Source organism: Scatophagus argus, chromosome 6, assembly GCF_020382885.2.
Source record: "Scatophagus argus isolate fScaArg1 chromosome 6, fScaArg1.pri, whole genome shotgun sequence".
Classification (NCBI taxonomy): domain Eukaryota; kingdom Metazoa; phylum Chordata; class Actinopteri; family Scatophagidae; genus Scatophagus; species Scatophagus argus.
In genome coordinates this window covers 25967225-25994808 of record NC_058498.1, presented here as the reverse complement: position 1 = coordinate 25994808, position 27584 = coordinate 25967225, and the positions used below count along the sequence as shown (strand labels likewise).

The 27584-nt window shown below is 40.6% G+C and overlaps 1 protein-coding gene across 3 annotated transcripts in view; it reads right to left on the bottom strand.

The window, feature by feature from the left end:
• Positions 1–27584, bottom strand: part of LOC124060222 (epidermal growth factor receptor substrate 15-like 1) — a 68581-nt gene that overhangs the window by 26158 nt on the left and 14839 nt on the right. For all 3 annotated transcript variants that reach the window (XM_046390895.1, XM_046390894.1, XM_046390896.1), the window contains 14 exons: positions 27143–27300; positions 26796–26952; positions 25827–25889; positions 24854–24939; positions 23059–23131; positions 22617–22778; positions 22132–22329; positions 15369–15545; positions 13337–13442; positions 10991–11041; positions 6679–6815; positions 6448–6511; positions 4682–4827; positions 443–536 (listed from right to left, as the gene is read on the bottom strand). In XM_046390895.1, coding sequence (XP_046246851.1) covers positions 443–536; positions 4682–4827; positions 6448–6511; positions 6679–6815; positions 10991–11041; positions 13337–13442; positions 15369–15545; positions 22132–22329; positions 22617–22778; positions 23059–23131; positions 24854–24939; positions 25827–25889; positions 26796–26952; positions 27143–27300 — 1672 coding nt within the window. The remainder of the gene's footprint in view (positions 1–442; positions 537–4681; positions 4828–6447; positions 6512–6678; positions 6816–10990; positions 11042–13336; positions 13443–15368; positions 15546–22131; positions 22330–22616; positions 22779–23058; positions 23132–24853; positions 24940–25826; positions 25890–26795; positions 26953–27142; positions 27301–27584) is intronic.

The following is a 27584-nucleotide window of genomic DNA, read 5'->3' as shown; positions in this document are numbered from 1 at the left end:
AACAATTCTCATATTTGTGATTATGTTAGTTTGTTCCATCATTTATGAGGCAAAATTTGGGGTGGATGTATTAAAATGGCTATAATTCCTAAATGGTTAATGCCACACTTCTGTCAAACTCCTTGAATTAAACCTTAACTTCGCTCACACCTTGAATGTTCCCTTTCAAATTCAATGTGGTTGTGTACAAAGGCCAAATGCCGAAAACCTTTATCTTGTCCCATATGTACCTAACTGTGAATATGTTTGCTGCCTGTCCCTGTTTTTAATAAGCTCAAAAGTACTTGCCTCCGAAAGCAATCAAAGGAGAGAATTAGCTGCCAATTTCTCAAAATGATTGCCAATGGAAACCTGGAAACTATTACTTTTGAGCCCTGTTTCCCATAGTTTCATACTCCTCTCAAAGCCCTAAAAGTCTATACTTTTGATACTTGATACTTACCACTGGGTGGTTTGGGTCTTGGGGGAACACTTTTCTTCGGTGGCAGGGCTGGTGTGTCACTTTTCCGGCTGAATGGGTCATCTACAATCACCGACTGAAAAGATAGTTAGCTCTCAGCAGTTAATTTCAATGTATCTGTCAGAAACACAAAACTGTTTAGGTTATAAGAGTTCTGAAATATTTTTTGTTAAAGGGGACATGAAAGGATGGCAGTTCTGCAGTTTTGTTAAAACAGATATAATAATAATAAGTTATTACCTGTACAGAACTAATTAATCTTGTCTTTCCAGAGAAAAAGTAAAACCATCCCTCACTTGAAATCTGTGCCAATAAAGCTTTTTACAGTGTACATTTTAAAGGGGACATATTATTAAAAAAAAACACTTTTCCAGTGCACATACATTTGTGTCTATATGTGAAAAATTGATCGTAAAATATGGGATTCAACAAGCTGTTGAACATGCCTACACCTTCCGTAAAGTGTAGGCATATTTGAATAATCCTGCCCCTCACCTGCGCAACTCAACCAAAAGTCTGAGAGCTACTTTCACGCAAGTTTGTAATTTCTTTCCTTGCCAACGCCGGACCAGCTAGCATTATGTCTAAGGTCAGAGCTAAGCACAAGAACGGCTCTGTTGTGCATCACCTAACATAAATCGTCATATCGCCCTCCAGCCTCACTGGACCAAAGAGTTGTGTGGATTAACTATTTTTTATGACAGCAGTTGTAACTTAGATGTCTCCACAGTCTTTGTCACAAGAAGTTTCAGAGCCGCAGTGAATCGCAGGGGCCATTTCATCCCCGCCCCCAACTAACATGTATCGTTAACAGGCCTGCAGTCAGAGTTAAATTTGAGTAGCTGCATTTAGATTATCAGGAGTTAATGATATTAGCATGTTGCGCTTGTGGAGAATGTGCTTTACATCCATCCGTAATATTATCTGACTTGCTGTGCTGCTTGTTAAACTGTGTATCCAGGTTTCTAGACTGAGACTGAGTCTGTAGGCCTAGCAAATAACGGAGCAGAATGAGACAGTTTTGTCATTTTATTGCTGATTTGTAAAGTTTTAAGTCATGGTTACAGATGTAATTGATTGCCTATTGTGTAAAGTTTGCATTGGCCAAATAACAAAACAGTAAACATTGTAAAATTCTAATGGAATAATATGGATAACTTGCTCAAATGGTTATGTGATATCTATTCGCTTTTACTTCATTGTGTGGACACTGGTTTACATAGATTATGCCCTGTGAGATAAACTGAGGTAGATGTGCATTTATTACATTTGAAAAAAAAAAGTGTTATTCATTCATCCATTTTTCTCCAGGGGAACTGGAACCTATCCCAGCGGACTACGAGCGAGAGGCCGGGTACACCCTGGATTGGTCACCGGTCAATCGCAGGGCTGACACACAAAGACAGACAACCACACACTCTCACACTCTCACCTAGGGGCAATGTAGAGCAGCCAATTAACCTAATGTACATGTTTTTGGGATTGTGGGAGGAAGCCGGAGTACCCACAGAAAACCCACGCAGGCACAGGGAGAACATGCAAACTCCACACAGAAGGGCCCAGACCGGGATTCGAACATGGAACCCTCTTGCTATAACGCAACAGTGCTAACTAGTGCTAGTGCTCCCTTGCAAGACTCTACCTGGCAGCGCTGCACTTCAACAAAAATGCTGGCCATGCCCAAGCAACAACATTAACGGATGCACCTCTTTTTGCAGTCAATTTCCCAAAATCCAAGAATGGAGAATGCACTGCAAAGCCAGGGAGAGTAGAACTAAGTTTTCGTAAGTTTAACAAGCTTTTATTGAAAATTTCACAACAGGCATTATACAACAAGCAAAACACAAATAACATAATATATGTGCAGCCTTCACAACAAGGCTAATACTGAAAATGTAAATAACACATAATTAAGTGGAGAAACAAAACAAAAACAAATGTGCAGTGCGGGTTCTTGCACAATTTCACAAAGAACACCAAATCTCCTTATTAGATTACACTGATCAGGCCTTGGATCTCAACCTTGAGAAGGTATTCTAGGATCCAGCCTGTCCGTATGCACAGCACCACAAAGGCAGACAGAACCACTTGGATTCTCCGGCTCAGAAGGCCCCAACACAAGCTTACAAAGTTTCTGTACTCCAACTATCTGTAATAGCTAAGCAAATTATTTAATTTTAATCAACAGTCAAGATGGTGACACCCATTTATAGTATAGTTTATATTTTTTGGAAGTATGGGTCCTGTGAAACCTTTGTACCGTATTTTCACGACTATAAGGCGCATATAAACGTCTTAGATTTTTTTCAAAATGTGCAGCGCGCCCTATCGTCCAGAGCGCCCTATCTGTGTGCGGACGTAGTTGAGAACCATGATGCTGCGGACGTCGGGCGAGTTACGCCACAGTTTGTGACTGGATTGTAGCTGCTTGGGCTAACGTGTCTGCTGGCACTGTTGTTCGAGCTTTTGCTAAAGTCGGCATCATTTCTGGGGAGCCGCATGGCACGGACTCTGACTCTGACAGTGAGGAACGTGAACCTGCCATGTGTGATTTAGCGCAGCTGTTCAATTCCGACACAGAGGATGCGGACTTCAATGGGTTTGAGTGACTGTTACCGGTAATGTGCTTGTTTTAGTGTTGTTGTAATTAATACTTAAATAAAGCACAACCAAACTCAGTTTTGCTCCCGATCTATTTTTAAATATGCACGTGTGTGTTGTCAGGCGGGCGTACGTAGTATATGAATACACACAGGGGCGGACGTGTATATAAAACGTGTATATAAAACCCGCGCCCTATCTTCAGATGCGCCTTATCTGTGTGTTAAATACAATAATTGCACACATAACTGAGACTGCGCCTTTTCGTACGGTGCGCCTTTTCGTCGTGAAAATACGGTAATGACAGAACTATGGCAATATTTTTTAGTATTTTTACATATAAGTTTATCACAAAAGTCATCTGGAATTTGTTGTAACAATCTTTCTGAAAATAAAAATTATATGAACTGTTTTGTGTGCTTTCACTGTTTAATATATTATGAGAGTGTGGTCTGTTGTATTTCCTTCCTCAATCATATTTGTATGACACTAATAACTTACTGCTCTATTCCTCTCAGATGTCAAGGGGCAAAGTTTGCTCTGCAGGTGTTAAATGCATTCTGTAGTGATAACACATTCAAACACACAAGGCCAGGATGGTCCACCATGCATGCCGGATGGATCTGAAGCTGTTGTAATCTTCTTGTAACCTATCAAGTATAGAAAAATTAAGTGAACTAGACTGACAGAAAAGATAATAACTGCATAATTTTAATTTAGTTCACCTAGCATTCATACTACCTGTGGTATCTTCCTTCAGCAAACATTCACATGCGACAATGTTAAAACATTGTGATAGCTGGTAAATAGAGTAACACACTACTAATAGTTTTAAGGTGCTGGCAGACATTCCTACAACCCGACTGGCCCACTGACCAGTACTATATGCAAGGAAACATGACTAGCTAATATCTAAGGCTTGAGTTTTACTGTAAAGTATAGTAACAGGAACAGCTTAATGATGCTTGAGTTTATTTATATGCATTTATGTAAGTATCATAAGCCTAGCTTTTGATAACTGATATATAAACTTACTGTGTACATACTGGAGTCTTTAGTGGGTTGTTGGCGCAATACCTAGCAAGGCCGTATGTAGCAGACGTACAAACATACAAAAAAGTTCAAGTGACATAAAGTTAATAACTAACCATTAAGAAGCATCTTGCTGTATCCTTGGTTCCTGGGGTTCTTCAAGCACCTCTTCTTGTATGGCATGTAGAGCTGCAACTTTGTCAAACCTTCATTAGGCTGTGGCGCTGTGTTCTATGGTAGCCATGTTTCTCCTGTGCTTGACAATTGACCCCAAGGAAGAAGGCGCGCTGAGAAGTGGCTCATTAGCATTTAAAGTGACAGGCAGTCAAAACTGCTCGCTCCGAAAAGTGCTTTTTGGAGAGGGTAAGAGAGGGGATGTGGTGCTTCATTCGTGTGGTATTTTGACCAAATCATATCACAGACATTTCATGAAGACCACGAGGAATTGTAATAACTTGTTGAAAAAGGGTATAATATGTCCCCTTTAAGACTATTTTAAGACCCTGTGTCTGCAATGGGAGACCTTTGCATAATATGCCCAGGTGGCCAAAGAAGTGAGTTTTTAGAATGAGTGTTAGCCTTTGGTACCTTCTGGTAGTCTGGCAACCAGCTTGCCCTGCCTTCAAAAGGGTCTCTCGGCTTTGACATGTGGCTAAAATCTGCAAATCCAGTAGAGCTGTTACTGTTGCTGCTGAACGAACTGCTGCCAAATGGGTCCAATGTACCAAACAGGTCTGGGGGAAAGAAACAAAAACAACAAAAACAAAAAAATATTTTTGTAACAATAAGCACATTTACAATGCGTGATCATAATTATGAGCTTACTTAAAATGTTCTGTATTGTTGAGACCACTGTATTTGTTTGTGTTGACTTAGTAGGCTACATTTGAATTGAATTGAATTTTGAGACCTACCTCACATTAACATTTAAACATACTTTTCACTTTTTGTATTTACACATTTCCAATATTTTTTTTTCAGAATATCTATTTTTTTTTATTTGCCAGGCAAGCTCTTGTTCTGAGGGAATTTAAGCAGGCGAAGGTTGTTCCCTTGCAGAGTCAATTCTCTTGTACCTGACTTCTAGAATCAGGTTCAATGTGGTACAAGGGTTGCATACAGGTACTACATGGTTCGTTTTATACAGTAAATCTTTCATTTTTGTGCTAAAATAAAGGCTAGTTGGTGTGACATCCTAGCTGTCAACTTTAAACGGTATATTGAAATAGTACTTGATTATTCAAGATTAGCTCAGGATTGACTCAGGAGGTAGTGCGGATTGTCCACTTATCAGAAGGTTGGTGGTTCAATCCCTAGTCTGCATGTCGAAGTGTCCTTGAACAAGACGCTGAACCCCAAACTGCTCTCAAAGCTGTGCCATCGGTGTGTGAATCTTGAGATTATAACTTTCTGATGAATGGCAGCCTTTTGCCATCAGTGTGTGAATGTGTGTGAATGGGGGGATGTGACAATAGTGAAGAAGCATTTTGAGTAGTCAGTATGACTAGAAAAGTGCTATTTAAGTACAGTCTATCTACCATTTAGAGGCAAATCATATCTCATCAGATGAAGGGGTTGGGGATTCATTTAGATTCATCATAGGTAAAAATCTTAATTTTTAATTTTAAGTTTGCAGGTAATTGGTTATGTCCAAACACCTGTTAAACTTGTGATTAAGATTGTCTCTCTAAGCAGTTACAGACCTGCTCACAGATAAAAAATAAGATGACATCTTACAGTTTTAATTTCATAAAAACTGTATTTGAAGTAGCATTGACAGATACTCAAAATTTGGAAAGTGCATTGAATAAGCAAATTTGACACCTTTCCTCTTAAGACATGGCTTTAATAGTCAAACCAACACGGTAACCTTAGCCTGACCAAAGGGAGGCCCCACAGTGGTGACAGGATTTAGCTCCTCTAATCACTGAAACTTCCAATTTGACCCACATTGGGCATGTGTCTGTACAGACTACATTAATATCCTAGAGAAAACTCTGAACTGAGAACCCTGACTGAAAGAAGTCCACTGCACTGACTGACAGCAGACATGAATTAAGTGAGCCTTGGCACCACAAACACAGCTACCACTGCCAAAGACAGACTAAAAAATACGCATCTAATATCAAAATAGGGTTGTGAAATGTGTTGTATTTGTATAGTTTGGTTGTATTAGTATAATTTGCTGTTGTACCAAGGTATACCTTGGTACATCTCTACTCTTTTAATATTTGTCATTGTAGGCAAGGTTGTACAACAATGAGTAAAATTATTCTAAAGCAATAATGGATACTGAAGAGCATAAAGATTCCTTTGAGTTTAGACACTGTAGGGAATAGAGAATTAAATCATACCTGGTCCTTTGGGTTTTGGGTTGCTTGAAGAGAATGGATCATTGCTTGTATAGTGACTGTTTTGCTGGAAGAAGCACACGGAGATATACCCTGTTAATAGTAAATTCATGCAAGTCACAGCTAAATTCATACACCAAACAAACAACAACAACAAAAAACTGAAACCACTCTTGGGGTCTTAACAATATAAATTAAAATTATGTGTTCTGGCCATTGATCTTCAACATGTACCTTGGAGGGTAATGTTGCACTTTTACTGAAAGGGTCTGGTGTAGAGAAGGGATCCATCTTTGTGGTCTTCTTGAAGAAATCTTCAGTTGAAGCCTTGAATGGATCTGTCTCTTTGAATGGGTCTCCTCCAAAAGGATCTGCAACAGGAATGGTTCACAATTTCAACCTTTTCTCACTCTAATGTTTTGTTTTATTAACCAGGCAACAGTGTGCTCAGATATTTCAAATGACAGATGGCAGTTTTCCAACATGTGTTCCAATAGCCTACAACATGGTAAGCAGTTGTATTGCTTTATGACTGTTTGAGCCATTGTTTACTGGAGGAGAGAATTAAGATGCCAAACTTTACAGTAGCTCAACATTGGGCATTAAATACCACTTTCATTTATTAGCATTTTGACCACATATTGCTTATATTTTATTTTGTATGAAGCAACTTCAGCATGTCCTAACATTTTCAATACAGTTAATGAACAGAGGGAAATTTCCTTCAATTGTCAGAATTCTTGGTAAACAAGAAACTTGTTACACGTTGTTACAAGGTTATTTGGCAAATTTACACAGTTTTATAACTTTAACCCTCTGGAGCCAGGTATAATTGTCAGTTTTTGACTATTTTTGATTTTAACTTTATATTTCAACTTAGAATTTTTTTACCTTGCCATTTTGGTATCATTTTGTTCAGCACAACCTCACAAGTGTGACTTTACTGTTATTTTTTTCATTTTGACATACTGTATTAACACACTTGACCTAAAATCACACAAAAACTATAAAATCCGAGTGGGAAAAATGCGCTGAAGTGCACTGATTGAAGTGCGCTCAATGCGCTGGTGTTTACTGCGTCGTCTTGCATAAAACTCCCCCCAAACGCGCAACAAATGTGATGGCAATGTTCAGGAAAAAAACATTGCGTATATTTTTTATCATAACTCGGGTTTTACTTGACATATTAACAAAATTTAAAAACTTGTATATAGTTTGAAGTGTCCACTTTCGACACAAATTAAAACGGAGATTCAGCGAGGCTGCGTCTTGCAGCTACGTCGTCTTAAATTGGTCTTGTGATAAGGACGCGCCGGCGTGTCTGTCGACTCCACGGTATTAATGATGATCTAATTACAGCTTAAGTGTTCCAATCAAGTGAAACCACAGGTTGCAACAAACAACAGCGCGAGGGACAGGGTCATTCCGCTTTTCACAAGAGACCCGGCTTTATTCATTCATTCCAGATACAGCTATCAATTATTCCAAAGTGTCAGACCTGGGTATATCTCATTCCATTTGCCTTTGGATCAAGAACGTCCTGTCTGGTTGCTTCCAGAGAGTGAGAGTAAGCCGCCATATCTTGTCAGCTTTCAGTCTCAGCACTAGCTCCCCTCAGAGCTGTGTGCTGAACCCTCTACCATACACCCTCTACACCGATGACTGCACCCCTGCCCACTCCAGCCACAGCATTATCAAGTTCGCAGATGATACCACTGTGGTGGGGTGGTGGGGCTCATTTCTGAGAAGGATGAGTTCACATAACATGATGAGGTGGAGCAGCTGTCAGTGTGGTGCATTACCAGAGGTGCACATAACTGGTATGTAGATACGCAGTAAGTAGCCATTGCTAATAAACAAGTAAGAAATGTCCAGTCGCCCACTTATCAGATGGTGAGACAAGCTGAATGAAGAACAGTGGCAAGCTCTGCAGTCTGCTGAATTTTGGGGGCTGCTTCACATCACAAAACTGAGCTGCTTGTGAGAGGGGATTCTCACATCTCAACATCATAAAAAGCAAGTACAGATCTTCTGTCACATGCTCATCTCTCCCTGATGCACATTCACCTGTCAAAGCAGAACACAGAGACATTTGAACCAAAGCCAGCTGTTCACCTGTGGGTGGAGACAGCTAATCGGAGGCTCAACCAAGGAGAGGGAGGTGCATCTGTAGCATCTTCATCATCCACCATGCAGGAAGCTGAAGCAGAGGACATTAAGGTGACACTGAGGAGAACAGTGAGGTAGACTGCACTTATTAAGACCACGCTACATATGGGGTGAGCACCAAACACCATCTCATGGTACTCACCTGAGTAACTCACTAAAAAAGTGATGTGATAACTCCACCAAGACTAAGGAGCTGATCATAGACTACAGGGAAGAAAAAAAAGGGACATTCAGTCCCTCTTCATCTGTAGGGACTGTGTGGAGAGGGTCTCTGACTTCCAGTTTCTGGGTGTCCACATACAGGACAACCTGACCCAGTGTGTCAACACCACTGTCATTGTCAAGAAGGCCCAACAGAGATAGCATTTCCTGAGAATACTCTGGAAGAACAATCTAACACAGGAACTGTTTGTGTCCTTTTATCGTTGCTCCACAGAGAGCATTCTGTCCTACTGCATCTGCGTGTGGTTTTCTAGCAGCATAGCTGCAGACAGGGAAGCACTCCAGAGGGTCATCATCACAGCGCAAAAGATTATTGGCTGCCCTCTTCCCTACCTGGAAGATCTGTACAGTTCCCATTGGCTCAGGAAAGCAAAGAACATTCTCAGAGACCAATCTAGGTCAACCTCTGTTTGAACTGCTGCCCTCGGGCAGATGGTTCATGGCACTGAAAGCACCAACTGACAGGTTTAAGAACAGTTTTCATGCCAGAGCCGTAACTGCCCTGAACACAGCGAAAAGGGGCAGTTGTGGCCAAGAGGTTGGTGAAGCGGCTTGTGACTATAGGGTCGCCGGTTTTGAATCCCCCCGGACCGACAGGAAAACACTTAGCTGGGGGTGGATTAATCAACGCTCTCCCCCTGACTCAGCACCTTGAGCAAGGCACCTAACCAACTGTTGGTTAGGTGCCGCTGGGACCGCTGCTCCTGTATGTTTCACTGCATGTTGTATGTGTGTGTTCAGTCAGTGATGGGTTAAATGCAGAGAAGTGCATACAGTGTATACTGACATAAACTTTGAAGTTTGAAAAGCTTCAGTAGTTTGTAAATACTCATTGTACAATATTGATGAATTGTGCAGTACCTGCAGAATGTGAATGTTTTGTTGGTTGAATGTTTTTATTTATAGTTTTAGATGCACATTTTATATAGTTTCAGATGCAGCTTTTTTATTGTTTTTAATTTTTCTCTTGATGTTTCTTTTGCTCTTTAAGGACTGCATTTCAATCTTGTACTTTGTACAATGACAAAAAAGACATTCTATTCTACTCTAATCAGCAGCCTCTATAATATTGAGTCTAGGCTCACAAAATTGAGCAGTCTATGTTGTGCAATCATAAAATCATAAAAACAGGAGGTGTTCAGTCACCACTTCTTTGTATTACAGATGCTAGATATCAGTGTTATTTCATTTGCAAACAGCATTAGATTTCCACAAGGTCTGACACAAATGTTTTCTAGGACGAAACATTTGCAGTCCAATAGATATTGCTTTGAATTATCAGAAATCTGATATAAAAGAAAAAGGAAGCAAAGGCATGAACCAAACAAGCAATGATGGATTGTATACTGTGGAGTAACTGCATGGGGTTAACTACCGTGTGAAAACGATTATTTCTATTAGTGATTTTCAACTACTAAGTAGAGAAGTGAAACTTCACAATATCACTACAGGGGGAAGTGTGACAGAAGTCAAAATAACACCTCTGTTTCAGACATGTCAACAAAAGACAAGACTGCTACCACAGGTCCAGGTCACTCTTGAGACCTAGGTAAAACATGGTGGGGGAGAACACTGCACATGTGCTATACTTAGCCATATTTAGCAAAAATAATGCTATTTGATTTATGATGCTGCGCAGAAAAGTAGTTTATGGTTTGTGTTTTGATAATTTGATCACTGATTAAGTTGGATGTGTCAAGAAGTTATTTTGGACATAACTCAGGAATCACTTATTCAAGTCTCAGACTAATTTATTTCACTTTTATACTAACGCTGTTGTGTGCATGTAAATGCACAACAATATGGATAAATGAGAGGTGTGGGAAATTACACACAGATTGGCAATATATGCACACTTTACGCATTATGGATAAATTCACAGACACATGATAAAATTCTATATTTGCATTGAATTGTGTTCTAAAAAGCTGCTGTAGGAGTACAGTAGTCAACACTAAGTGTTATGTTCATGTGTAACAACATAATTCCAAGTCAAGGTCCACACACTAGCATTACCTTGGTGTTACTGAATGAACAGCCTGACAGCAGCAATTCAGTTTAAACACAGATTTTTTAAAATGTAATATTTATATTAAAAGGTAGTCTGACTGGTTCTTAAGGAAATAAACTGAGCTCCTTTCCCCCAAATAAATACCTGTGGATGCTGATGGCTGTTTTACAAAAGGGTCATTTTGGAAAGGGTCACCTACAGGAGAGGGATCCAGCAGACAGGAAAGAGCAGGAGGAAAACAAAAAGGAAAACAGGATGAGGACATAGAAGACAATCAGAGAGCAACTCAAGCTAAAACCAATATGAGCTGTCTGGAAGAAAGCACACTAAAGATAAACAGCAATGATCACCTACACTACCAGTCAAAAGTTTGAAGACACTTTCTTATTCAATGTTTTTTCTTTATTTTTTATTACTTTCAACATTGTATATTAATACTGAAGACACTGAAATTATGACAGAATAAATATGGAATTATGTAGAGTGTGTTTTATATTTTCGATTCTTCAAAGTAGCCACCTTTTGCTTTGATGACAGCTTTCCAAACTCTTGACATTCTCTCAATCAGCCTCACGAGGTGGGCACCTGGAATGGGTTTCCAACAATCTTGAAGGAGTTTCCAGACATGTTGAGTACTTGATGGCTGCTTTTCCTTCACTCTCTGGTCCAACTCACCCCAAACCATTTCAACTGGGTTTAAATCAGGTGATCGTGGAGGCCAGGTCATCTGATGCAGCACTCCATCACTCTCCTTCTTTGATAACCCTTACATAACCTAGAGGTGTGTTTGGGGTCACTGTCCTGTTGGAAAAGAAATCCTGTTCCCAAAAACCAGATAGGATAGCATGTCACTGCAAAATGCTGTGGTAGCCATGCTGGTTAAGTGTGCCCTCAAGTTTGTCTGTCACCAAAAGTGTCACCAGCAAAGCGCCCCCACACCATCACAACTCTTCCTCCATGCTTCACACCGGGAACTACACATTTAGGAACCGTCCATTCACCCTCTCTACATCTAACAAAGATAAGCCGTTTGGAACCAAAAATGTCAAATTTGGACTCATCAGACAAAGACAGTTTTCCACTGATCCAATGTCCATTCTTTGTGCAAGTCTCTTCTGCTTGTTGTTCTTCCAAAGTAATGGCTTCTTTTCTGCAATTTGACCACAAAGGCCTGACTCACACAGTCTCCTCTGAACAGCGGATGTTGAAATATGCCACTTGAACTCTGAGAAGCATTTATGGGGGCTCTAATCTGAGGTGCTGTAAATTGGCGGTTTCTGAGGCTGGTAATTCTGATAAACTTATCGTCTGCAGCAGAAGCAGCTCTTGGTCTTCCATTTGTGGGACGGAGCTAGTTTCATCATAATGTTTCATGGTTTTGGCAACTGCACTTGGGAATACATTCAAAGTTCTTGAATGGATTGATTGACCTTCATTTCCTCAAGTAAAGACGACTTTTCTCTTTCTTAACTGAGTGTTTCTTGCCATAATAAGGATTTTTACAGCAGCTGTAGCAGAACTACTAGATTGACTCATTACCAACTTTTCATCTACACAAAATAACTGATGGTCTAAAGCACATTAAGAAGGCAAGAAATGGCACAAATGAACTCTTGATAAGGCACACCTGTGAACTGAAAACCATTCCTGTGACTACCTTGTCAAAGCTGTTATCAAAGCGAAATGTGGCTACTTTGGGACAATCTAAAATGTAACATATTCTGAGTTGTTAAACACGTTTTTGTTTAATACATAATTCCATATGTGTTCTTTCATAGTTGGATGTCTTCAGTATTAATATACAATGTTGAAAATAATAAAAAAAAACACTGAAGGATAAGGTGTGTCCAAACTTGACTGGTAGAGTAGTCAGCAAGGAGACAGGAGGAGAGGAGATGCATGAGCAAAAAGGAAGAAAGACAAAACAAAATGACTGAAAAAACATACACTATATAGGCAAAAATATCCAGACACACCTCTTTATGAGGCTGCTTTTTAAGGGTTGGGCTAGGTCCCTTGACTTCCAGTGTAGGGAAATCTTAATGCTTCAGCATACAGAGACATTCTGGGCAATGCTATGCTTCCAACTTTGTGGCAACAGTTTGGGGAAGGCCCTTTGCTATTCCAGCATGACTGTGCCCCAATGCACAAAGCAAGGTCCATACAGACAACCCCTTTAAACACCTTTGGGATGAACTGGGACGGAAACTGCAAGCCAGACCTTTTCATCCAACATCAGTGCTTGACCTAACTATTGCACTACAGCCAGAATGGGCAAAACCTCCCACAGAAACACTACAAAATCTTGTGGAAAGCCTTTCCAGAAGACAGGATACTGTTATAGCTGCAAAACTGTGTATGTATTCAGAATGCAGTGTTAAATTCCCTGTTGGTGTAATTCATTTTGTCTATATAGTGTATCCTGAGGAACAGAGTAAGATACACCCTGAAAAAAAGAAAGGGAGAGAGAAAGTTAAGATGGTCCTTTACCTTTAAATGGGTCTGTTTTGAAGGGGTCTTCACAGTGGAAGGGGTCAGTGGGAAGCTCCTGAGGCTGGCTGTTTAACACAGATGGCTTCACTTTGAATGGATCCTCCTGTGGTAAGGAAAAAAGACAAAAAAAAGAAATAGAAGAGGAGTTTTTAATTCAATGTATTGAATGTACTGACAAGTATTCAAGTGGTCATCCCATAGACTGTATATTGAGTGGTGGACCAAGATGTGTGATGTAACCAACTGGTTTGTGGAGTATCTTTCTGAAGCCTTGAGTTTGGCATTAGCCTTCGCCAAGCGGTAGAGCTGGTGAGGATGCTCATATCTATGCCTCTATCCCAACTGACTGAATGAGAACCTGGGAGTACGATGTGGCAGTGACTTGTCAAAGCAGACAATGAAGTCTGCCTCATCGTCAATTTAACTCTAAATGGGACCATCGTTTACAAAAGGAACCTCATTCTGTAATGAGGAACACCTGAAACTAGCGACTGAGGTAATAAATCGAGTGAGAAGTAGGCTCATTTACTCTTAAGCTCACAATACAATCAGCTTTCAATGGGTCATTCACATAGCCTTACCACACACACCTGGAACATTTTCTTTTCTAGCCACTTAATTGCATCAGTTGTAGATGTATGAGCTTGGGTCATATTTTGTATACAATACCAGAAAAACATACATACATGTACAACATCATACATGTTACAGTAGGCGTGTTATTTACTGAGAAAAGACAGCTGGTGAAAAGACAATAATATACAACAATGTGCAATATACATAAAGTGCAGTATGGTAGATTAATTTAGACCAATCATTATCTTTGCAGTATAGGCTGATTAAGACACAAAATTGCTGGTGTGAGCCCACTGAATCATACGCAGAATGTCAGCAGGCTGATGGCAAGGGTGCAGGTCAGTTATTTATGAGAGTGATGGAAATAGGAAAAAAGCTGTTCCCGAGTCTGGCTGTTCTAAAGTACAGGGCTCTGTAGCACCTGCTGGAGGGGAGAAGTTGGAAAAGAGTATTTCCAGGGTGTGTGAGATCTGCTTCATAGTCCATGAGGGGTACAAGTCCTGGAGGCTGGGCATAGGGACTCTAATGGTTTTCTTGGCTGTTGTTACAGGACGTTGCAATCTGACTCTGTCTTGTTTTGTGGCTGCTCCAATCCAGACTGTAATGTATGAGCAGAGAACAGATTTGAAACTGGATCAACAGCTCCTGTGGCAGACCCTGTTTCCTCAATTACCACAGAAAGTATATCTTCTGCTGGGACTTCGTGAGAATGGAGTTGATGTTGGCTTCCCACTTCATGTCCTGGGTTCCCAGGAAATTGTGGAAGGTGGGGGTGCAGTTCTGAGGGTTGTCTCCTAAATCCCATTGCCATCTCTTTAGTGTAAGAGAAGAAGAAGGGGCGGAAGAGAGGGGCGGGCGTGAAGTGGCTCGTTAGCATTTAAAGCTTGTTCTGAAAAGGGCCTTTTAGAGGGGGTAAAACGGGGAGGTCATGCTTCATTCGTGTGATATTTTGACCAAACAATGTATCAGACATTTCATGAAGAAGAAGAAGAAGAAGAAGAATCAGCTTTATTGACAGTATATATATTTTTACATACACACACTGAATATGTCTTCTGCATTTGACCCATCCTTAGTTGAACACACATGCAACACCCAGCAAATTACATGCAGTGAAACACACACAGGAGCAGTGGGCAGCGTCAAGCGCCTGGGGAGCATATTGGGGGGTTAAGTGCCTTGCTCAAGGGCACATCAGCCGGCTAATGGAGTGGGGGGGGGGGGCATTTGTCGTATTAATCACTCCACCACAAAGACAGAAAAAAGATTTTTAAAAAAAGAAAGAAAAAAAGAAATGTTTTACATTGCTGACAGCCAATTAGTGCATGAGACCGTTTTCCTTTGAGCCTAGCTTGTTGAAAACGTGTCAGTGAGAAGCCCTTTCATCAGGTCTCAGATATGTTATCCTTCAGAATGTGGGAGGTAAAAGCAGAGTTCTAAAAAAGATCCTTACCTGTGCTGTCCTCACCATGGCAGGGAATCCTCCATTCTCTCTGTCAAAGCCTTCACTCATGTCAGCAAGGTTGGTCATACTTCCTCCATGTGTTCCATTCAAGGTGTTGTTGTACTGCTCAATGCTTTTAGACACTTCCTGCTGGCTGTCCTGAATCTGGGTCAACTTACTACGAGCCTGCAGGATACACGTACACTTCAGTAAGACTGGGAAGTATGGGAAGAGTCAAGTAGTTGTATGAATGGTTTCTAATCATGCAGACAGACTTGATTTTGTTTGTTCAGGCTTTGAGATAGCCATCAGATTTCGCCTCCACCCTCTAATACAATGGAGCTGGTATTTTGCTTTTGCTGTTTACAGAACTGAAAAAAATGACATTTTGTTTTTCCTCTAACAACAAGCACAAAAGTTCATTTAACAACTTTAAAAACAAGTCGCACTCACTTATAAATAAGTACACCTGTATAGAGAAGGATACTGTATAGTATTTCAGTGTCTAATCGATACAAAGTCCTAATTACGCTATATTCTAAATAGAGATGCACCTATCAACCAGCCAGGGAACGGAACTGGTCAGTTTTCAGTGTTCTCGGACCAGTCTGCAGGGCGCCTGGTCAGTATCCCGTATCTCTGGTTCCAAGCCAGTCTGTTTTATACATGCACTACCCATCATACGCACAGTGGCTCAGGTAATAAAGTCACCGCATGCTAACCAGCTGGGAGTGAAGAAGAAACAAAGCTTGCAATTCATAATATGTGTAAGGCCAAAGTAAACCGTGGGGGACTACAACAAAAACGTTTGGTACAACAAACCTAATCAGACACTTAAAACACCATCAACCAGCTAAACATGCGCAGTTTGAAGAGGCTAGCAAAGGAAAAGCAGCTAAAGCTAAGCTAAGCTCCTTGTCAGGGTGACTAAACCCCTAAACTACTTTTATCTGTTGAAAATCAATCTAAATAGCTATTTAGTAGGGTTACTGATAGTACTGTTAGTAGTAATAATAATGGTAGCAGCTGTACTGAGTCATAACAGATTTAAATCAGATTATGACTAAACAGTAGTAATTGCAGTAGGTTTTGAGCAGGACGACAGCAGGACCGCAACAGGAGATCCAGTCATGATCGATAGGAATCTGCGGGACAAGAAAGCACAAGGACTCCAGGGAAGAAGTTGAGTTAGTAATATGCATTAATGGGACATGAATGTGTGCAGAAGGAGAGGGAGAGGAAGAAAGAGCTCAGTGCGTCATGGGAGGGCCCCCGGTAGTCTAAGCCTATAGCAGCATAACTAGGGGCCGGCCTAGGCCAGCCCTAACTGTAAGCTTTATCAAAGAGGAAAGTTTTTAGTCTACTCTTAAATATAGAGAGGGTGTCCGCCTCCCGGACCGAAACCAGAAGATGGTTCCATAGTAGAGGAGCTTGATAACTAAAGGCTCTGGTTCCTAATCTACTTTTGAGGACTCTAGGAACCACAAGTAGCCCTGCATTTTGGGAACGCAAAGTTCTGGTGGGATAATAGGATACTATTAACTCTTTAAGATAGGATGGTGCCTGACCGTTCAGGGCTTTATATGTGAGGAGGAGAATTTTAAAATCTATCCTGAATTTTACAGGTAGCTAATGTAGAGAAGCCAGAACAGGAGAAATATGGTCTCTCATGCTGGTTCTTGTCAGTAGTCGTGCTGCAGCGTTCTGGATTAGCTGGAGAGTCTTTATGGATTTATTGGGGCAGCCTGATAGAAGGGAGTTACAGTAATCCAGTCTAGAGGTAATGAATGCATGGACTAATTTTTCTGCATCTTTCTGACTCAGGATGTGCCTAATCTTTGCGATATTGCGGAGGTGGAAGAATGCGGTCTTTGAAATATTTGCTATGTGCGAGTTAAAGGATATGTCCTGGTCAAAGATAACTCCTAAATTTCTTACAGTGGAGCTTGAGGCCATGGCTGAGCCATCTGGCAATGCAATATCACTGCATAATTTGTTTCTAAGGTGTTCGGGGCCCAGAACAATAACTTTAGTTTTGTCTGAATTGAGAAGTAGGAAGTTGCTGGTCATCCAGGTTTTTATGTCTTTAAGACATGCCTGAAGCTTGACTAGCTGATTTGTTTCATCTGGTTTCATTGATAAGTACAATTGTGTGTCATCCGCATAACAATGAAAATGTATGGGGTGTTTCCTAATAATATCACCAATGGGGAGCATATACAGGCTGAATAATATTGGCCCAAGGACAGAAACTTGGGGAACTCCATGACTAACTTTTGTGAGTGTGGACGACGTATCAATAACACGAACAAATTGAAATCGATCTGATAAATAAGACTGAAACCAGCTTAGTGCAGTTCCTTTGATGCCAATTAGGTGTTCCAATCTGTGCAGTAAATGTCAAATGCAGCACTAAGGTCTAACAGTACAAGGACAGAGATAAATCCCTTGTCTGATGCCAGGAGGAGGTCATTTGTGACTTTGACCAATGCTGTTTCTGTGCTATGATGAGCTCTAAAGCCAGATTGAAAATTTTCAAATAAGTTATTATTTTGAAGAAAGTCACATAACTGATTGGCGACTGTTCTTTCAAGGATCATGGAAAGAAATGGAAGGTTAGATATTGGTCTGTAGTTGCTTAAAACCTCTGGGTCAAGTGTGTGTTTTTTAAGGAGAGGTTTGACTACAGCTACTTTAAAGGACTGGGGTACATAGTTTGTTTACATAATTAGTTTACATAATTTGCGAACCTCTGTATTATACCAGGGTGCAAGTTTCTTTTGCTTTATGAGTTTCTTTTTTAGCGGAGCAACAGAGTCTAAAGTCGTCCTTAGTAAATTTGCAGCACTGTCCACGAAATGGTCGATTTGAGAGGGATTATTGTATTGTTCACTCGTATGGGGACATGATACTGAAGTTAATGACAATGGAACTGTTTCTTTAAATTTAGCCACAGCACTATCAGACAGGTATCTAGTGTAGGAGTTTTTTCTTGGTGGTATGAAGTCAAATAGTATAAACTCAAAAGTTATTAAACAATAGTCAGACAGAAGAGGATTTTGTTCAGAGACAGTTAAATGTTCTACATCTATACTATATGTCAGAACAAGGTCAAGAGTGTAATTAAAGCAATGAGTGGGTTCATGTACACCCTTACAGAAGCCGATTGAATCTAAGAGAGAGATAAATGCTGCGCGAAGGCTATCATTACTATCATCCACGTGGATGTTGATATCACTCATAATAATAACTTTATTAGTTTTAAGGACCAGACTCGATAAGAACTCTGGAAATTCCAGTAAAAATTCAGAGTATGGGCCAGGAGCATGGTACACTACAACAATAAAAATTGGTTGTATTGTTTTCCAGGTGGGGTGTGAGAGAGTAAGAATAAGGCTTTCGAATGAATGGTAGTTGACTTTGGGCTTTGACTTTGGGACTAAATGATAGGTTTGGGTCAAAAATGGCGGCAACTCCACCTCCTCGGCCGGTGTTGCGAGGAATGTGAGTATTAACATGACTTTGGGGAGTGGATTCATTTAAACTGGCATATTCTTCTGGCCGAAGCCAGGTTTTGGTTAAACAAAATAAATCTATATTATTGTCCAATATTAACTCATTCACTAGTACAGCTTTAGATGAGAGAGATCTAATATTTAACAGTCCACATTTAATTCTCCTGTTTGTTGTAGCTGTGGAGGTTCAATTAATTTAAGTGGTCGGGGGACAGACACAGTCTCTATGGGATATTGGGTGGGTAACTGTAATGAAAGCGCAGAGAGGCGTGTAGGACTGCAACTCTGCCTCCTGGTCTCAACTCTGGGTTGTCAGGGTTTTGGTTTAATAAGAAACTCAGTCAGATTTCTAGATATGAGAGCTGCTCCATCCAAAGTGGGATGAATGCCGTTTCTCCTAATGAGACCAGGTCTTCCCCAAAAGGTCTGCCAATTATCTACAAAGCCCACATTGTTTGCTGGACACCACCTCGACAGCCAGCGATTGAATGATGACATGCGGCTAAACATATCATCACTGGTCAGATTGGGTAGGGGTCCAGAGAAAACTACGGAGTCTGACATAGTTTTTGCGAATGTACAAACTGATTCCACATTAATTTTAGTGACCTCCGACTGGCGCAGTTGGGTGTCATTACCGCCAACATGTATTATTATTTTACTGTATTTACGCTTATCCTTAGTCAGCAGTTTTAGATAAGATTCAACGTCGCCCGCTCTGGCCCCAGGAATGCGTTTGACTATGGTCACTAACTTCACGTTTCTGACTACAGAGCTGCCAATTACCAGAGTTGGTTTCTCAGCGGGTGTGTCGCTGAGTGGGGAGAACTTGTTGGAAACGTGAACTGGTTGGGGGTGAACCGTGGGCTTGTGCTTAGGACTATGCTTCCTCCGTACAGTCACCCAGCCTCCCTGGTTTCCCGGCTGCTCGGGAACTACCGGGGGCTATTACAGCTGAACTCAGTGAGCAGCCGAGCTGGAGGCAGGTGATGTTTTGGAGGCAGCTTACGTCACCAACCACCCCATGCACCCCCCACCCCCTGCGTCCCCACCCCCACCCCCACTACCGCCACCCCACCCCTCCCTCCTACAAAACCGAGGCTTTGGCACTTTACTGACCGTTGAGAGCTATACGGAGTTGGAGTGGATTACATGTATTAAATATGAATGACTTGTTTCCCCCGTAATGTTAGCATAGATACTTACTTAGTACATAGTTCTATGTCAGAATCAGAATCAGAATCAGAATTCCTTTATTTATCCCTGGAGGGAAATTCTTGTTTTTACAGACATTGCACATGCAGTATTCCCGACCAAGAAAGGAGAAAAGTGCAGAGTATAAAAAATAGGATAAACTTAATAAAGATAATGTTTATAGTACTCAGTAGGTTAGTTAGACTTTAGACAGTTGTTAGGTTAGCTTCAGGTCGTACTTTAACTTTGTGTGTTTTAGAGAGTTGTCTGATTTAGCATCAGTTAGTTTTAGTATTCATTAGTTAGTGACAAGATTGGTCAACACCGTTGCTTTCTCAGCTGCAAAAACACCACAAAAAAACACCATGAAAATAAAATATTGCACTGAAGAAAAGTTGATTTTGGTTCGTAAATGCTGTCAGTTATAGTTCTCAGAAAGCAAATCAGAATCTGCAAAAATCTGTATTGACAGGTCACACTTCCAAAAAAAATGCAAATCAGAATTGGCCAAAAAAATGGGAATCGGAATTGGAATTTAGTGAAGGCTAAAAGTATTTATCAATATGTTAATAAGTGTAATACTTGGCAAAATGAAAGAATCATGTATGCCAATATGGCTATATTAATATCATATCAGTCGTTTTCATTCAAAGACTAATCAGTTCATCCCAGAGTCCAAGTGGACATCTGTACCAAATGTGAAGAGATTCTCACAAGGTGCTCCTAACATATTGCTATTTGTGGTGTGGAGGAATGAAAAAACAAAACTTCTCAATTGTTCCTTGACTGATCAGCCGAGTCTCTAACTCTGCATGACATGTGACAGCTTCCTGTTTTTAGAAAGCTCATTACCCTGGAGTCTTTCCTGGAGCCTCTGAACTTCTTTTTGGGTGAAGGCAGGAAACTCAAAAACAGATGTCTCAAAATCTGGACAAACAAAACCAAGACTGCTGATGGACAAGTGAGATTTTTTTTTTGAAATTTGGGATAGGCATTAAATTGCTTCAAAGTAGATTTTTTTCTGCTTAAGTCAGTGGTTTCAATTACAAAAAAATGACAACACATTTCTTTACATAAGACATTCAAAACATGCAGAACTAACTGAACTTCAGAGAGGCTGATGAATATAATCACTTGGCTTAAATATGGCAGTTTGGAAGATGCTGAACGCTGATGCATATAGTGTGATATACTGCATGAGCGAGTCTGTAAGTTTCTATGATATATTTTGATGCTTTTTTCCTTATGAAACCTTGTCACTATTGGCCTTAACTGTAATTGACATGAATCCCAGATGACCAAAACAGGTGTTCTCTGTAACGAAAGAAAACACCAACTTTTTACAGCCACCTCTGAAGCCTAAAGAGTATTTGATACTCAGATAAATTATAGTAGACAGATATCACTTGGGGGGCTTTCCTGTGACGTTAGGGATATGTTGGCATTTAATATAACATAATATAATAATGTTTTGATATGAGTGATGGAGTACAGTATGGTGGTAACATTATGGAGAATGTATAATAGTTTCAGGGCTCAACATAATGGATTTTACGGAGAAAGAAGGGATGCTACATCGTGCATCAATCAATCACATGTTGTTTATGTCTCAAGTTAAGCTGTGTATGCAATTTGTAGGTGGTTAAGGGGTGTGTGTGGGATGAGTGGCTAGAAGGAAACAGATGACACACCACAGCAACATATTGAAACTGACAATGAAATGAGTTGTGTGTATGCCTGCTCGCGCACGCACGCACACACACCACGCCTAAATGTTGTGTTAAGGGTCCTCTAGTACTATGGGTGGATCAAATACCACATTCAGTAGTACAAATTTAAGCAATTTAATAGTGCCCCCTGTTGAAACTTTTCAGATGCACATTTTCTGAAGACTTACCTTAACATTGCTGACTACTATTACTGACCAAAAAAATCAGCTTTTTCCTAAATGACAATGCTTTAGTCCCCAGTTGGACAAGCTGCCCCAGTTAACTGGTCTTTAGTCTAGAATTTATCCCAACAAATAGTCTATGTCAGAAACACACAGAGGCCCCGTTTCCCACCTGGTTGATCTCATCCTGAGTGGCCTTCAGAGACTTGATGATGGTCTCCAGTTGGATCTTGCCAGCAGCCAGGCTCTGTTCCAGCTGGTTCTCCTCTTGCTGCAGCCGGCCCAGGTCAGCCTTTGCTCGGCTCAGCTCTTCCTCCTGGCTCTGCAAGTCTGACTCCTGGGAGTGGATTTGACTCTGAAGAGTTGAAATCTAGAGGCACAAGAGAATGAAAGCATGAGAATGGGGTCTAAAACTGACCTCTACCAACTGATAATGGCTTCTTAAAATCAGCTTATTTGTATTTACTGAAGCCATACTTCTACCACATGACTGACATTTTGCTTTCTTGCCTTTGACACCATTTCAATTGCTTGTTGTAATGCCGTAAAACAACAATTATACATTATACATTTATTGAATGACTCTTCATTATTTGTAATTCTGTGGCAAACCTATTCTAATTAGTGGTTTCATCTTCCCCTCCCCCTTGTCCTCACCATCTGAGACTCTTCCTGGCACTTGATCCGAACTTCGTTCAGCATGTCTTCTAATTTATGTTTCTGCTGGTCCATCTCGTCCAGGCGGTCCTGGGCATCTTGTTTCTGTGCCTCCAGCTCCTGCAGGCTGGCTGTCTCTCTGTCTAAGTCATTCTGCATCTCCTGTCGCGTGCCGACGTTAGGTGTCCGCCACATAAAGAGACAAACGTTCAGATAAAGTCAAGCTGTTTTGTAAATTGCATACACACTGCACCCACTGGCCCCATACAGAAACATTCTGCATTTTGAGTACATGCATGCAGGTCAAGGGGAGACCATTATGGTTTCAGTAATGTGTGACTGACCAACATGTAATGATGTAACTGAAATTAGGACAGTCCACATTAAACCTAGTTATGTGTTCATACCGGAGCTGACTGACCAGTGAATAAATAGTCCTCACCTGCATCTCTGCACTCTTATGTCTGATGGCTTCCTCTGTCTCCCTGATGTCCTGTTCAAGAGTGTATTTCTCCCTGAAACACACACATTTAAATACTGAGGAAGGTAAGAATATGTTTTGAGAAACACACACACAAAAACCGGATGTACATGAAACATAAAAATGCACAAGCATAATTATGATAACAAAATAGATTCAAATATCAAACTACCACCCCCCTGTTGTGTACATATACCAACACATCAGAGACTATGAAAACCATTGTCACTGATAACAAAAGCTCATTACACTCTCCAAGCACAACTACTCACTGGTTCTGTGCGACCTGATAAATAATTCTTTGAGAATTATTACATAATTCTTTATGATTTATCTATTTATCTTTGCTATAATTAAACCCACTAATCGCTTGATCAAATTAGTTAATTTAGTCTAGTTGCAAAGTGTTTGTAAAACTGCACATATTTCTTAAAACTTGTTCTTGCCTTCCACAATATTTAAGTTTTTATTTGAATTCTTATTGGTCAGTAAAGCTCCCTTGCTGATGCAATTTCCGTGTAAGTGACGGTGGTCCTTCTGTGTAAAAATACATTCCAGTTGATCAGAAGTTAATATGAGGCTCCTGCAATCTATGCTACACAAATGAAATGAATATACTCCACAATCACAGTGTTTTAGTACAAATACCCACTGCTTTCTTGCTATGCTACATAGAAGGTAACACAAAGATGGAATGTTGAACTGAAAAGACTTAAAATTTCACCATCCATGCGATTTGCCTAACACAGACTGCTGAAGTCTCTTATTACCTCAAAAAAAAACCCAAAAACTGGAATATATGTTTACACCAAATAAGGATAAGGACTGCAATTCATTTACTTTGGGGAACTAATCTCTTCAAGGCCAGGATGAAAAGAGGGAATAATTACAGCAAGTAAAATATATTTCAGTGTTCATTCATTTTGGCACTCTTCATCCTGCACTCAAGCATCAAGCTGTAAAAAAAATAAGAAGACTAATGATAACCATTGTACAAAAAAGTAACAGGCAGAACCAGTGCTCATCTGTGTGTGTCATGGTAGATTTCACAGAATACCATCCCATAGATCTTCAGTAGCTGTTGTTTACCTGAGAGTATTCCACTGGATAAAGGCAAGTGTGCTGACGCAGCATGCAGAGTAAGTGGTGAATAAACAAAAAAAAAAAAAAAAGCTGATAAAATACACACATCAAAAGGAGGAAAGAACAGCTGGCTGAGTGGCTGGATAGATGGATGGAAGAAGGCAGAAAGCAGCAGAATAACACAAAGCCGAGATAAATATTTATCAACATCTGATGCATGTTTCCTTTTCAAGTGTGCATTTTATCGAAGACAAAAAGACAGTCCATACAGCGTTTACAGACCTGACTATGTTGTAGGGTTAGCTATAGGCTGCTGTCCAAACCTGAATATGGTATTTAACACGTATTTTCTCTTTTCCACTGCATGGCACAACCAAGCTCGACCTGACTCACTGTTGGTACCACATAGCTTTCTCTGATTTGTTTTCCTTTGCACAGAGTGCCCTCCTAAAGGGGTAGGCAAGAGCTGATTGTCTTAGCCACATGACACAAACACAGAAACAATGGAGGACATCACACATATGGTTTTCTTGATTCTCTATATGTGGCTGTTTGTCACAGCAAGGAGACAAACTTCGCTTTAGAAAAGGCTGAAGGCTGCAAGACAAAAGTAAAAGCGGTTTACACCTTCAGTGCTATCATTTTAGGGTGTTGCCAGCAATACTGTTGTTACCTCTGCAACTGGGCTATCTCCTGACTGATGTCATCCAGCTCCTTGATGCCAGTGAACTCCCCTGAACCCACTGAACTGGAGCTGTCCTGTAATGAGAGACACAGACGAAGAGAGAACAGGAAAGGAAGGAAGGACAAAAAGACTTAACTTTATTTGTTGAACAAAGTGGGATTACAAAATGGCACCAAATGAGCCATGGTAAACCAGGCCACAAGAAGAAGGAACAGGAAAAGAGAGGATCGGAAAGAAACCGGTGCTCATAAAGAGGAGCAGTACAGAGGATGAATCAGTATGGTGCAGGCTGGGTCAATCACCAACAAGTGGGGAGGAGTCACCGCCACTGACAAACTGCCAAAGAGAGGAAAGATTCAGGGCTTTGCATTTTATCAATCAAATCCAGGCCGCCTTTTAGAACATTCAAATTCTCTCTATTGTGCTCTCCAGCATTTCTGATAAAGTCTGGTCAAGTGTGGAGACATTTCTTGAAAAAACAAAACAGAAAAAGAAGAGACATTACAAGGTATTTCTTTATTAAACAGCAGTACTTCTTATACTTATCAAATACTTATCAGATTTTATTTTATTTGTTAAATATGTGTTTAAAATCGTGACTGCCAGCTCAAAACCATCTCGAATCTTCCTTTGATCGCCAGACAGTTGACAGGGTGAGATAATGTCACTGCACTGTATTTGCATGGATAAAAAAAATGCTTTCCAGTCATCAGCCTGAACAGCCAGCCACTGAAAGCATTTATAGGTTAATACACTGTAGGTTCATGTTACCTACCCACAACTTGAACATTATAGCCTGAGAGAGGAGGAAGAGGTGAAAGGCAGAAACATCAGTAGTAAAACAGAAAGGATGTGAGAGAAGAACGTTGGGCATTTAATGTCTTTGATTGAACTGAATTACCTCCCCTAATGTCCAGAAACAGGCTGTAAAGCACAGAGGAAGAGAGAAGTATTGACTCACCCGTCTCATCTCAGACAGAGCAGCCATCTCTGAACCCACTGGAGTCATGTATCCTGACATACTCTACAGCCAAAGAGAAATAACTTCATTACTGACAATAATGATAAAAGACACAACAGTTACAACTCCATCCCATGCCAGGAGAAACACTTCAGTAACATTTCTAAGGAGCCCTGGATGATGAGAGGGTAACTGAAATGTTGTATCTTGCTGCCTTTGTTAGCACACGTGCCAGCATCCAGCATCCAGCCTGTTGCTGGCGTTCTTGTTTGTTTTCTTTGTTTTCTGTTTCTTGATATTATTTTATCGTCCGATCTCTAAGTTGTAGCAACCAATAGCAGAATCAATTTAAGTAACCTTCTGTAAAGAGGAGCAAAGGTGCTGTTTTATACAGAAAATTAATGTGACTATTGTTTGAGCCTTTAACAGAAGCAATTATTAATATTTACAAAAATTAAATAATGTGACATTTTAGAATCACTAAGTTGATACCAATAATGTCATGTTACCTTGAGGATGACTGTTGGTACTCTCAGAAGATATTAAACATAAAAACTGAATCAATAGAACAAAAACAGAACCAAACAGGTAGCTGCATTTATTGTTTACATCACTCCACTTGACTAGACTGATGTGTCATTTTACTAGAACCATTCTACAGTCATATGCGGCTGCATCTATATAATACTATAGTATATGATACTAAGATTATATAATTAATATAATTACTAATATAATTAATATAATACTATAGCACTACTACTGTAGCGTGCTGGCCATCTGGACCAATTTGGGGTTCAGTGTCTTACCAAGGACACTTCCACATGTGGACAAAAGGAGCTGAGGATGGAATCGCCAACTCTGTGATCAGCCGGATGACCCACTCAAACTTCTGAGCCTCACACACAGATATACAGATATCTCACTCTGCTCTAGAGAACACATACTGCTGATGTGTGTGGGACCTACTGGTACAGGAGTGCCTCTCTCAGAAGGGGGTATCATGTCAGCAGTCAAGGACTGGGGAGGGTCTACACCCTTGCTGACTTTCTGCTGGATGAGATGCATGGCGAGGGCAAACTGCTCCCTAGTGAGCTTTCCTATCTGCCTTGTGTCTGCCAGAGCCCTACAGAGAAGAATGGACAGTCACCAGACACAATTATACTCAGCAAACTAACTGTTGAGTAGAACAAGACTAACAAAATTTTTTAAAAAGTGGTACCATGCTTATAATAAACCCAGCCCAGAAATAAAAAAATCAGTATATATTAAGTGTCCAGCATGAATCGTGAACAGGAGCGCAGCTCAGTCCCTACCATATATGAGCAAGGACATTCTGAGAAAGTCCAGACTGCATGAAGATCTCCTTTACTTCGTGTCCACTGACAAAACCGTCCAGATCAGCATCAGTCTTCAGGAAGATGTCGTCATAGCGCCCACGGTCTGACACTGGGACCACCCAGGTCGCTGAATGCTGATGAAAAGAGAGCGAGGGAAACATACGTTGTCATTTTAGTGTTTTTCTCACTCTGAACCTGACTCCTCCATTCAGGACTTATAAGAGTCCAGGGTCAAAAAACGGGCAGGAAGCATCACTGCAGACCCCTCACACCCTGCACACAAACTGTTCGATCTGCTTCCCTCTGGTAGGCGTTACAGAGCTCTGTATGCCAAGACTACCAGACACAAAAACAGTTTCTTCCCCCAGGCTGTCTCCCTGATCTCCCCGTAAACCACCTGCCACTGTATGAACCATCA